This window comes from Andrographis paniculata, unplaced genomic scaffold (assembly GCF_009805555.1).
Source record: "Andrographis paniculata isolate CXL003 unplaced genomic scaffold, ASM980555v1 Contig66END, whole genome shotgun sequence".
NCBI lineage: Eukaryota > Viridiplantae > Streptophyta > Magnoliopsida > Lamiales > Acanthaceae > Andrographis > Andrographis paniculata.
The window spans coordinates 3,788,911-3,801,805 of record NW_026137602.1 but is presented as its reverse complement, the minus strand read 5'-3'; the positions used below and the strand labels follow the sequence as shown (position 1 = coordinate 3,801,805).

The window sequence follows — 12,895 nt, the reverse complement described above, 5'->3', positions numbered from 1 at the left end:
AAAAAATAACAAAAAGGTCCAAGAGAAGGAGGCGCGGCGACTTATGCATCGTGCAGAACGGACAAGAAGAAAAAAGATTCTTTCAATAGGATTCCGAGATCTATCCTTACCAAAATTATTCTATGTTTCTCTTTGCTTTTTTTTTTTTTCCTTTGTTCTTTCTCTTATGATTAAAGAGTAGTTTATTTTTCTAGTATAGGAATGATCAAATCCAATAAAATTATCGTAAATTACTCGCTAATCATAAGAGGAAGAACAAAGGAAAATGAAGCAAAGAGAAACATCGCTGAGAATGACGTTGCTAAGGATAGAACTCGAAATCTTCTTGGAAGAATCTTTCTCCTTCTTGCTCTTGCACGGTTTCTCCTTGTGACTGTTCTGCACGGTGTTCTCCTTGGCAAGTGACATAAGTCGCGCATCTTCCTTCTTTCTTTCTTTATATTTGCCCTAATTTGTTTTGGACTTTTTTGTTCTTTTTTCTCCTTAATTATAACTATTTTATTTTATTTTTCCTGTAAATCATAAATAAATAATATATACCCAAATCAAATCAGGTAAAATCTAATCAAAATCAATAAAAATATCTCAAATAATATAAATACTTAAATCATGGGACTTATGACTATCAATATACTTTATCAACAAATGAGATGTTCTTATATAGCATGTAATTATGAACTTAAAGCATATACAACAGGTGAGGGGGAAGATATGAAATAGTTACAAGGGTTGAGGTTTTATTCATAAACATAGTACCGTTTGATATGATTTTTAACATATATAATATATTACATTATTTTACAAAATAAAGTCAATATTCACTATATATATTTATTTATTTAATTTTTTTTTACGAAAAATTTACTTTTATACTGTTGATTTGTCATATTTTATTATGCATTAGAACAATAGTTGAATACATAAAAAAAATAGTGATTATTTGTTAAAGTTAAGTAAGTTAGTTTGTTAGCGTAAGCTAATTAAGTTGTAAATAAAATTAGTGGGAAAAAAAAATTAAAAGAAACAAATCGCAAATGTTTTAATACAATTATGTTATATAATAAAGAAGTAATTCAAAAAAATGTGTATTTGCTTTAAATGTTTATATCAACAAAAAAATAATTTTATTTTTCATAAAATATTTAAAAGTAATACTCCATCTTCCCAAACACCCTACAATATTTTCTATTTGTATGTCCAAGCACTTGGAACATTTCCAAAATAGGAAATAATTAATTATACGCTACCCCACACTTTATCCAAAATATATATTTCTCTCTCCATCCTACTTAATACTATCCACCTAAAAATTCGTGCAAAAACAAATATTGTACCTTATTTGGGACAAATAGAGTAATTTTTAATATTTTAATATCATTTTATATTTCTAATAATTAACAATAAGTCCATAATAATTTTTAAAAATTTTGGGCCCTAGAGCAAAATTGGGCTAGTCATTCAAGAGGCCCATACATTTTGAGCACTGTTGACTACGACGTCGTTTTGGTTGGATACATTTGTAAGAAAGGCGTGTCTCGTCTCGTCAAACGTAATTCCGTCGACCGGCGAGCATTATCTAACCCAACGACGAATTCCCATTCCCAAACCCTAATTCCAATTCAGGCCGATCGGCGGCGGCGATTACAGATAATCGGCGAAGATGGTGCTCGCACAGCTAGGTGGAAGCATTTCTCGTGCTATTCAGCAGATGAGCAATGCGACGATTATCGACGAGAAGGTGCTCAGTGATTGCCTCAACGAGATTACCCGCGCGCTTCTCCAATCCGACGTGCAGTTCAAGCTCGTTCGCGAGATGCAGACAAATATCAAGAAGATAGTCAATCTCGATGATCTCGCCGCGGGGCATAATAAGCGTAAAATAATTCAACAGGTGGGCGGAGGAAATGATTCACCATTGATTGCTAGATTTGAATATGATTGAACTATCATTTCGGAATCTTGATTTGTGTTTTTGAAATTGGGGGCGTTTGGGGATTTCCTGATTTGGGAGATTCAATTATCTTTATGTAGGTATTCTGTATTGCTTACTTGATTTTGTAGAAATAAGATAAAATTATAGCGTGGCCAAATTTTAATTCGAGATCGAAATTAGTACGAAGCTATTGATGTATAAGTTGCTTTCATTTTTCAGTTGTTTCCTAATATCTGCTGAAACTCCATTAATTCGATATCTGGAATCCTTACACTTGGATATATTGTCGTCAAATTGCGTTGCATGTGGTTAGTGTTTCCTGTTACACATAAATAACTCACCGGAATGAATTTGATCCGATCAGGATTTTACTGGTCCTTATTTTGATTTTGTAATGAAGTTGATGTTATCATTTCTAAGTTTTAAGCAATGTAGAAATCTTTCGATTCTGAAAACTTATTTAAGTATACGTCGCATTTGACTCAAATAAGTCCAATTTCTGTGCCAGGCGATTTTTAACGAGCTGTGCAAGATATTGGATCCCGGGAAGCCTTCATTCACCCCAAAGAAAGGGAAAACTAGTGTTGTAATGTTTGTCGGTCTTCAAGGTTTGTTGTTATGACGAGCGAGTGTATGCTAACTAGTTGATATTATTCTTTCACATGATTGCTATATTGTGCTGTATCGACCCTGTAGTTCGCAATCTTACTTAATAACGATAGGCTTCTTTAATGTCTTTATGAGAAAACTTTTGATGTCTTGATTTTTTTCGTTACAGGATCCGGAAAAACAACAACATGTACAAAATATGCATATTACCATCAAAAGAAGGGTTGGAAGCCTGCATTGGTTTGTGCTGATACATTCAGAGCTGGCGCCTTTGATCAGTTGAAGCAAAATGCCACTAAAGCTAAAATTCCTTTTTACGGAAGGTATTTTTTATTTTTTGTTGGTGTAGACTCTTCTTCGGGTCTATAAGTTCTGTAAAAGCAATGATAATGGGGCAGCATCCCTGCTAGAGACGTAGAATGGATTTGTTCTTTTGTTGCTTGGTTAATTGGGAAAAGGGGTTTTTCTGTGTGCTAACTCCGGAAAGTGGATACTTGGGTTGCCATACGTTTATCTTGTTTGTTGTTTTATAATATCAGTGGATTAAAGGTAAAATTTGTTTGGTTTTTGCTTATTTGCTTTCAATTTTTTGATGGTTATTTTGAGAGCATTTCTCGATCCGTATGGATTATTAAATGCCCCAAAAGAAGTATTGTTTCCTGAATAGTGTGGCTTTGCACTAGAGAATATTATCAAATATATAGCTTTTTTTTACTTTATCTAGAACTTACCACCTCGGCAGTAGTTATTATTTCGTTTTGTGGTAGAAATCTGATCCAAATGAATATATGTTTCTGTCGGTCTGTCCTCTGCTGACCTCTGCAAGTGAGCATTATTAGTTCTATTTAATGCATCTAGCCAACTGAATAACTAAATTGATATATCTGTAACAGTTACACCGAATCGGATCCTGTGAGAATTGCAGTTGAAGGTGTTGAAAGATTTAAGAAGGAAAATTGTGATCTCATAATTGTCGATACCAGCGGACGTCACAAACAGGAAGCTGCTCTATTTGAGGAGATGCGTCAAGTTTCTGAAGCAACGGTAATTTTTATCTTGCTTTGTTTCTCCTATTTCTTTCATATGTTTAGCATTTTGCCCGAACGTCAAATGTTCCATTTCTCTCAAATTGCAGAAACCAGATCTTGTCATATTTGTCATGGATAGCAGTATCGGTCAAGCTGCTTTTGATCAAGCACAAGCATTCAAGCAAAGTGTTGCAGTCGGAGCTGTGATTGTCACTAAGATGGATGGGCATGCAAAGGGAGGTGGTGCACTTAGTGCGTAAGTCAAACAATCTTGTTGAATATTTATATACTATTAAAATATAAGCGTTATGTACGTAACATCTCAAACTTTTTTTCGTGGTAATGCCTTTCTACTCGGAAGTTAAGTTCCCTTCAAGTGTGTTTGTTTTGCGGTTTGTGTTTGGGTTTTTATGGTTAATCTATACACCCTTTGCAACAGAACTGCTAACTTTTTGATGCTATGCCGTGGACTTTGAATAGATTCGATAAAAAAACCGCATAAGCTATATATGTGGCACCATTAGTATAAGTTTCTATTTGAAATTGCTTAATAATGTATGGGCAGAATATCTGCGAAGTTATTATTTTCAATTAGAAATGCTTTATATCTTGTTTGTTGTGTGTTCCTTAGTTGCTAGTTTTATATTATCTATGAAAAATGAAAATTCTCTGATCCTTGTGCTACATTTGCAGAGTTGCAGCGACAAAAAGTCCAGTTATTTTTATTGGAACTGGTGAACATATGGATGAGTTTGAAGTATTCGATGTGAAGCCATTTGTCAGCCGTCTTTTAGGTCGGCATCCATTAACCTAATCGCCATCAAGATGCTTATGGTTTTTTAATGAAGTAATATTCTAAGTTTTCTCTTTCTATAGGTATGGGTGACTTGTCTGGATTCATGGATAAGATTCATGAAGTTGTTCCGAAGGATCAACAGCCCGAGCTTCTCCAGAAGCTTTCAGAAGGCAACTTTACTTTGAGGATTATGTACGAGCAATTTCAGAACATACTCAAGATGGGTCCCATTGGTCAGGTATATAATTGTTGTTAACTTTCCTAGTTCATCCTTCATGTAATTCATGTTGTGATCTATATTCAATTGGCACGGAATTTCCTTTTCACTCAGGTTCTTGACAATTTTGTTTTGACATTTGACCTTAACGAAAAACTTCGACATCTACAGTTTCTCTTTCGATTCATTACCCTGGTATGCATTTGTTTGAAGATTACCTACACGAACTCTACATTTGCAGGTATTTTCAATGCTTCCGGGATTTAGCCAAGAGTTGATGCCCAAAGGCCACGAGAAGGAAAGCCAGGCAAAGATTAAAAGATACATGACAATGATGGACTCAATGACCGACGAAGGCAAGTCATATGTACATACACATATATATATATATATACACACACACTGCTTGCATTTTTTATCAATCCAAAACATAACTAACTAAAACCAACATTATTCAAACGTGCCGACAAATAATTCTGCAGAGTTGGACAGTTCTAATCCCAAACTCATGAATGAATCCCGGATAATGCGAATAGCTAGAGGGTGCGGCCGACCAGTGAGGGACGTAATGGACATGCTGGAAGAATACAAGCGGCTGGCGAAGATCTGGAGCAAGATGAAGGGGCTCAAGATCCCAAAGAAGGGAGAAATGAGCGCATTGTCGCGAAACATGAACGCACAACACATGAGTAAAGTCCTCCCGCCGCAGATGCTCAAGCAGATTGGCGGCATGGGCGGCTTGCAGAATTTGATGAAGCATATGGGCGGCTCTGCCAAGGATATGATGGGTATGTTCGGAGGCGGCGAAAATTAGAGCTTCACAGGTACTTTGTTTCTACACTATACTTTGGATATTTGATGATGATGATATATATATATATGTTTATGTACCTATAAATAATTGGTATTTTTTTTTTTTTGGCGTTGTGAAATTGCATCTACAGTTTCTATGCTCTACGGTAACTCGTAAATTTTGGATAATCATTGAAGGTTATATTGGTGGTTTGCTCGTACATTTTTGAGTAAGAGCTAAGCTGAATGAGTTGAACACGAGCAATAGTAGCTTTAGGATAGTGTGCTACGTTCATTTGTATATATCTGTTTTTGCATTATTCTTTCAGCTGCCCGGAGATGATTCGATCGATGGTTTGATAGCATTAGAGAATATGCTTGTTTTCTAGATTGACGTCAATAGGCAATATTTTGAACTGATTGTGTGTTTGTATTCTTGTTGTTCTGACTCGTGACTTGGGCTGCGGCGAGGAGCTTCTGACCCTGTTTGATGCAATGAACTGGCAATTATTGAATGTCGAAACTTAATTGCAAATGAATGAATCGGAGTTATGTACCTCAGCAAGATGGGTCGATTTGGTTCTCGAATGAAGTGTGAACATCTACATCTATTTTCGGGTTACTACTTTCTTGGTTGCTCACGGCAAATTCTTCGTCTTCAAGTCGACTACGAAGCAACTTACATTCGTGCAGCAGCTTTGTATGGGCATCATTTACATGCTCCCTTTCTGCTCTTTCCTTTCGTAGCATTGCCTACAAACAAAGAATGGCGTCAAAATTAAGAGCTTTTTTAAATCCAAGGTAAGTAAGATACAATGCACGCTTTAATCGCAAGAATTCTTTAAGACTATAGCTCTATTTATAGACACTTTTTAAGTTTTAGCATATAAATAAATTATTATTTTAAAAATTTTCAAAGCTTAAAAAGCCTCCATGCAAAGAGAGCCTAGACTAATTGCTTTTCAATCCACCTAGCGTTTTTTTTTCCAAACATGCATGAACCTCATCTACAGGATGATTCTATTCAGAATGGCTTTATAGCTGAAACCGAGACTTTAGGCTCTCTTTCATATAAATTTTAGAATTTTGAAAAATTTTAAAAATAAAACATTAAATGTAATGTTCTTTTAAGTAAAAGATTATTTGATGTGATTTTTTTTAAAGAAAAAATACTCGATAAATAGTATAAAAAAATTCCAAAACTTTCACGGCAATTCCTTAAAAGACTAAGGAAATTCCTAATGCAAATGCTACCTCTAATTCTGTCCTCTCTTTCGCCACCTTTTCGAGTTCCGACCTCAGTGATTCAACTTCTGATTTCGATTTTAATTGTGCTTCTTCATGGCTTTTCCGCAAATTCCTTAGCTCTTCTCTAACAGATTCAATCTCTTCTGAAGCCGTTGTTGTCGTGCCATCATGATCATATTCGTCCTGACATTGTTCCCGAAAATATTAAATGAACTTTACCAAAGTAAAACTCAGGTAAATTTGGTATGGTAAGAGACTCATACCTGTTTAGATTTCAACCTTAATTCCATCTCTATGCACCTTTTTCTGAGTTCCTCCATATCACACTGCATTTGAGTAATCCTTTCCTCCTCAGCAGACATTGCGCGCTCCAGATTTTCTTCGACACTTTTCTTGGTAGATTCAAGTTCAGTTTCCAAATCATTGATCTGCAAAGACACAGTAACAATAGTTCATCGTTTGGTATATTACGCCATTGAACGATCCGTTACAGTTTATGTTGTGTGAGGAAAGACAGAGATATCTTCGACTGCTTCTTTCTTCGCTATTAAAATGCTTCTCATACTTTCTTCTTTCTAAAGAAGCTCCATTTTTCCTTCTAGCACATTTTGCAGAAGTAAAAGAGTTCGTAGTCGGAATCTACATATATGTTTCTACTGAACAAAGAAATGCATCTACCCGTTTAAGGCCAGTCGATATGAGACACAATTCCAATTGAGTGTAAGCGAACAGAAACAAGGAATGATGATTAAGTTTACTGCGAATAAAACTTATGGTTAATTAAGCATGACGGATTAGGATGACGATTACGAAGCAGAAATTAAGCTATAGATGTGTGAGTGGTGACAAAGAGGGTCAAATCTTGATAATAATAATTAGTGAATTAAAATACAGAATGTTACTACCTTGATGGTGAGATATTGTGTGACGGCGCGCTCTTGGGTTAATCTTGCTACAAGATCTTCTACATCGGTTTTTGATGACCTCAATTGCTGTTCTACGGCAGTCTGAAACTGGTTCTTGCCTGTGGGAAGAACTAGAAGTGAATTATGAAACATTGTGAGTCCTAGAACATATTGAAACCCCTATGTGAATCTTATAGATAAAGTTCATTCTTCAACCAAACAAATTCTGCAAAGATTTTAATTTTGTACCTTCACTGGATACTTCAGATGTGTTAGCATTGTCAGTTTTGTGCAATGCTTCATTTGGGCCGATATCATCAAGAGAGTCCGGTAGTCCATTGTCAAATTCTGAGTTGTCACCCTTCAAATGTTGCTCGGAGCCAATCTCAGATGCCTCAGTCCTAGGACCATGAATCGATGCTACTGTTGAAAGGCTACTTCCATTGCAACTCAAGTTTAAATCTTGCACGTCGTGGCTAGACTCTCGAAACGCTGAAGGATAATTTGGGAATTGAGTGTTTTTTTTTTTTTTTTCTTTTTTAGAAATAAGCAAAAGACGAGAGCAAAAGATATAAATGTTTATAGTGTATTAGGAAGATACATACATAACCGTGCAATAGCTTCTAATTCAAGAAAGCATGCTACGGAAGCACTTCTCGAGAGATCAATATCTGAGAGCACTTTCGTCATCCAGTCCTCCAAAGAGTTCCTACGCTGTGACGAACGCGAGTAATTATTACACACACAAGTAGATGAGTAAGAAGAGACAAGCTGAAGAAAATACTAACCTCCTCCAAAGCTGTTTCACTTTTCAACTTGAAAAGGCCCTTTGAAGGAGGCGGGGGAAGCTTTTTCTTGCGGTAGGACTGTTTGAGCTGCAAAAGAATATAAATAATGTGATAGCCCATCTTATTACTCGTCAAAATATCATTAAGAAGCATTGCAGAGAGTATAAAATTAAATCCGTGGCAGCTGGAAATAAAATGAAAACGAATCCAATAAAAATAGATGAACAAATAAATGGTTTATGCTTAAGTATCCTTCAATAGTATTTACAAATTATCGTGAATAGATGAAAATCTGCCGACTTACATCAGATGACAACTTCAAGAAATCACTAAACCTTCTCAGCACTTCTCGTGAGGTGGTAACACCTTCAGGAGACTGCAAACCTACTTTGACTCTGTAAAACTGTGACGCAAAAAATGTTAGAATAAACAAAGAATCGACTCGCATCTTCTTCTTAGCATATCAGAAAATCCTCCAAAAACATCTAGTTCAAAATATATATATATATAGATTACATCATCCAAAATCCTTTAATTTTATTAATCTTGAACAAGGATAGTTGTTCATACTTCGTCCAGCTACGCAGAATCACCCTTTTTTATTTCTTATTTTTTGTCCTTATACGTACATACATATATATGTACATATTTTTGCGGGAGAGGGTGTGGGGTTGTTAAGCTGGAGAGGTGAGAAACTCAAAAAACATGTTTGGGCCAAGAGCAAGATGTATGAAAAGGACAAACTCCATACCACTCCAGGCTCTGAACCTCCGGATTCGGACAAGAAGCTCCAACCAGGTATCGTAGCACAATAAGTCCATCCCGTGTGAAAATCATGAGGCCAGGTGGTGTTTGGCCCGTCCTACATTTTAAAATTGTTAATATAACAGTTGCACCATTAGCTATTACAGCTTACCACTTGATACAACAGCCCACCTTAGTTCTTAAAGTGAACTTTAACACAACAAATATAAAGGCTCTGCTTATGTGTATTTTTAAAAACACTTTTGACATTATCTACTGTAACTTTTTCAAAAAATTATCACGAGGTCTCGCGGTGTTTGGCCGTCCTACAGTTAAAACACGAAATTGTTCATATAACATTTGCGCCAATCACTAGTACAGCTTACCATTCGATAGTCAATACAATAACCCACCTTAGTCCTTAAAGTGAACTTTAACACAACAAATATACATACATTTCTAAATCACTTTTCACAATACTGTTAGTTTTTTGAAGAAAATATCATGTCATATAACTATTTCCTTGACTTTTTCATTATTCCCTGAAAAAATTCCAAAACTCCAACATCATCCAAAACATATCTAAACGTAACCATAATAATGGGCACAGATTTATTGCAGAAAATTTAAATAAGACAAATCTACACAGTACAATCACTCTATCTACACAAACAAAGCGTGTTCTTGAGATATATCCTTATTTGATCTTTGTTCTAATCAAGTGTTCTAGGCTCACATGCTTCCATTAGCTAATCAGCTTGTCTACATTCTTTTAGCGCAACAATTAAATCATTTCACGAACTTTTCAGAAAAAAATTTAACATCTATATGTGTGAAAAATATCAGAAAAGTGATTTACCAGAAAGAAAGAGTGAGAAATCGAGTTTACCCAAACACCAGGAGGAGAGCTCCAATCCATTCCAAGCGGCAATGGCGAAGTGCCGTCGTGTCGACGCTGCGGCGGACTGATCTCCCGCTGGCTTCTCCGCAACAGTGAATTCGAGAGGTTAAGTAAATCCTCCACCTCTCTATCTCTATTTCTTCTATCGACGATCATCTCACGCGACGGAGAAACATAATCAACGAGGCCTGGTTCCACCAACCCTAAGTCGATGGAGGTGTAATCGAGCCCGTACAGATTCATCGCAGCTCTCAATTCTTTGAGACTGATCCCCGACACGAGGAAATCCCCAAATTTCAACCGCCCAGAACCAGAAGACTTTTGCTGTATTTACAAAATGCCCCCTAAACTATGGGCATATTCTCCCGGACTCCCACCCTAAAAACAAGAATAAAATCCTTAGAGACAAACAAAGAAACAAATTAAACACCACCTTAACATGGACGAGACGAAGACGACGAGTCCTGAGAAAGGTACAACAGCCAAAGGGCAAAGTACCACACATGCAGCAGCAGTTGGGGAGGATTCCAAGAAGGCAGGCAGGTGGGGGGGAATTTCCAAAACTAACAATTTTCCCTTTTTCACTTTTCACTTTTACACACGAATGTGTGTATGCGTGTGTGTGTTTTCATGTAAGAAGCTGACAATCAACAGACTTGTCCAGGCTCCAGATTCCCATTCCACAAGAGGAGCAAGGGAATAATTTCTTCAAAACAACAGTGAATCCTGTGTTGATTTTAGAAATAAAATAGTGGGTTTTGTTTTGAGTATCTATATATATATGTATACATACTGCTGTTAGAAGTTAAGCTAAGTACGTACTACTACTCTATTTATAAACCCTAAGTGCACGTCTTCAGTCAGAGACTTTAAAGCTGATCATATCTGTACACTTTTGCAATAAAAGTTACCTCATCCCCTTTATCTTTCTCCAAAAATGTCCATACTTTGCTGAATCTTCATGCAGCCATAAACAACTTGCCAATTCTTGTTACCGTGACATCACATATATTTATATATATATGAAAATCTAAAATTATAACAACAAGAAGAAAATGTAAAAGAAGAAGTGAGCTTAATTGATGATGTATGATTGGGACCTATTTCTTTACCGTTTCTACCCCGTTTTTTACTATTTAACTCTCAAGAAAAAGAATAACTCTTTCTGTCCGCAAAGACGATGTCAACTTTTTTCAAAATTTTGGTTGTTTCTAAATTTATGCATTGTTTATAAAGTTATGCATTGTCTATTTATAATTAACAATGTTATCAAGTCAATATTTTATTACCTCTATTTCAATAAATAATATTTACTCCCCTATCATAAAAAATATATATACATTTATGCTTATTTTTTTATTTGTTTGTTATTAAAGAATATATTTTTTCAGTAAAAATTTATACTCATTCCTTCTTATATAATTTCTCCATATTTTTTATTTTCGTCCCATACAAGTTTAATTATTTTAATATTAATTTATAATTATTTTTATTATATGTTTACTAACATGTAGTATTTTTGAATTATTTAGTGTATTTTACCTAAATTCTTATATTTACAATAATTGAGACAAAATATACAAGACTGAGGAGATGAAGTATTACTTTTTACTCCATCCATTAGTAAATAATAAAAAATATATTAATAAAAATAATTAGTATAATACAATAAAAATAATTATATATTAAAATTAAGATAATTAATTAGTATAATTAAAATTAAAAAAATTAAATTTAAAAAGTTTAAATATAATCATTTTTCTAAAAAAATGAGAGAATTTAAACAAAAATTATAACTGAGATGGAGGGGAATACTATTTTTAATTATTTTTGTAATTTTTTTAATATAAAGGAAAAAAAATACATGATCTGTCCAAACTAAATAATTATATTTTTATATGACGGATAAAGTAATACACGAACCGTGCAATGCTTAGAAAGCACTTGTTCGAACATAATAATACACATGGCCAAATAAATCCATTTATGCCATTCTTCAACACTAACATACACCAATTATCACTTGTTCAGCAGTTATATTTGTGTGTGTATATATATGTATGTATGTATACTTTCTTCATCTCTTCCAAAGATCAATGGTTCAAAGTTCCCATACCACTCAATCTTCTTGCAAGAATTGAGGAAATGTCCATAAGGATGACCTACTATGGGGTGAATTCATGACCATAAAGTCATATTTTCAAACTTTCGAATTTCACCTCATAAAAAAAATCTAAAAAATAAAAAATTGAGGAATATTTGAACCGAGCCGTCTCCAACTTATCAGATTACCAGAGGCTTAGAAAGCTCACGTGTTTCCTATATGGCCCCTTTTTTTTACCTCTCAGTGAATTCTTTTTAACCCAAGCAACACAAATGCAGACATATATCTCCAAGAAGAAGTAAACTAATTAATATGCATGCAAGATTTAATTTATGGTCAACTTAATTTCTTCATACTAGATATATATATATATATATATATATGTGTGTGTATATGCAAAGCTTCTGATAAGTAATCATGTCCCAAAGGTATAATATCAACCCCTAAATTATGGAAATTAGACAGTACTAAAGCAGCAGATTCAAGAAGTTTAGGATAATCTTGAGTTCAGATAAAAATATACATATGTCCTTAATAAAATCTTAATATTATACAAAGCATGCATAATTGCTAAATTAAAGATGAATATGCAGTATTAAACATTCCCAGAAAAAGTAAATAACCTATGTAAAAGATTAGTTTGCAATTTTAAATATGTAATGGACAATACTATGTCATAAAATTAATTACCATGTTCACATCAACCATGAAAAGGAAGGAAATGTAGTGGAAGGTGCTGCTGTTTCTTGAATCCATTGGTTACAAGTTGCTTCAAATACCTGCAAAAATAAAGTAAAAAGAAAACTGATAGCCAACCAAAAATCCAGACT

The 12,895-nt window shown here is 34.6% G+C and overlaps 2 protein-coding genes across 3 annotated transcripts; one reads left to right on the top strand and one right to left on the bottom strand.

Annotated features, from left to right (window-relative positions):
• Nucleotides 1–1,536: 1,536 nt before the first annotated feature.
• LOC127262884 (signal recognition particle 54 kDa protein 2) lies at nt 1,537–5,596 on the top strand. The gene is made up of 9 exons (XM_051291738.1): nt 1,537–1,891; nt 2,442–2,541; nt 2,712–2,865; nt 3,436–3,586; nt 3,678–3,826; nt 4,264–4,364; nt 4,447–4,604; nt 4,825–4,939; nt 5,066–5,596. Exons 1-9 carry the CDS (start codon nt 1,661–1,663, stop codon nt 5,395–5,397), a joined length of 1,491 nt encoding a protein of 496 aa, XP_051147695.1. The 5' UTR covers nt 1,537–1,660; the 3' UTR covers nt 5,398–5,596.
• Nucleotides 5,451–10,344, bottom strand: LOC127262883 (PX domain-containing protein EREL2-like). Of its 2 annotated transcripts, none has more exons than XM_051291736.1 (11): nt 9,950–10,344; nt 9,068–9,178; nt 8,621–8,719; nt 8,317–8,403; nt 8,134–8,242; nt 7,778–8,020; nt 7,529–7,659; nt 6,887–7,051; nt 6,630–6,806; nt 5,933–6,128; nt 5,451–5,858 (listed from the first exon to the last, which is right to left on the bottom strand). In XM_051291736.1, exons 1-10 carry the CDS (start codon nt 10,202–10,204, stop codon nt 5,934–5,936), a joined length of 1,572 nt encoding a protein of 523 aa, XP_051147693.1. In that variant the 5' UTR covers nt 10,205–10,344; the 3' UTR covers nt 5,451–5,858; nt 5,933. The 2 variants fall into 2 exon arrangements, with proteins under 2 accessions (XP_051147693.1, XP_051147694.1); XM_051291737.1 differs by having other exon boundaries at nt 7,529–7,647.
• Between the last annotated feature and the right edge of the window lie 2,551 nt (nt 10,345–12,895).

Excerpts from the sequence above, each read along its gene's own strand:
- LOC127262884 (XM_051291738.1), top strand. The coding sequence starts at position 1,661 with ATGGTGCTCGCACAGCTAGGTGGAAGCATTTCTCGTGCTATTCAGCAG. Across the intron at positions 2,542-2,711 it reads AATGTTTGTCGGTCTTCAAG|GATCCGGAAAAACAACAACA; the intron begins GTTTGTTGTTAT and ends TTTTCGTTACAG. Across the intron at positions 4,605-4,824 it reads AGATGGGTCCCATTGGTCAG|GTATTTTCAATGCTTCCGGG; the intron begins GTATATAATTGT and ends CTACATTTGCAG.
- LOC127262883 (XM_051291736.1), bottom strand. The coding sequence starts at position 10,204 with ATGAATCTGTACGGGCTCGATTACACCTCCATCGACTTAGGGTTGGTG. Across the intron at positions 8,243-8,316 it reads GTGAAACAGCTTTGGAGGAG|CGTAGGAACTCTTTGGAGGA; the intron begins GTTAGTATTTTC and ends CGTTCGTCACAG. Across the intron at positions 6,807-6,886 it reads TAAGGTTGAAATCTAAACAG|GACGAATATGATCATGATGG; the intron begins GTATGAGTCTCT and ends GAACAATGTCAG.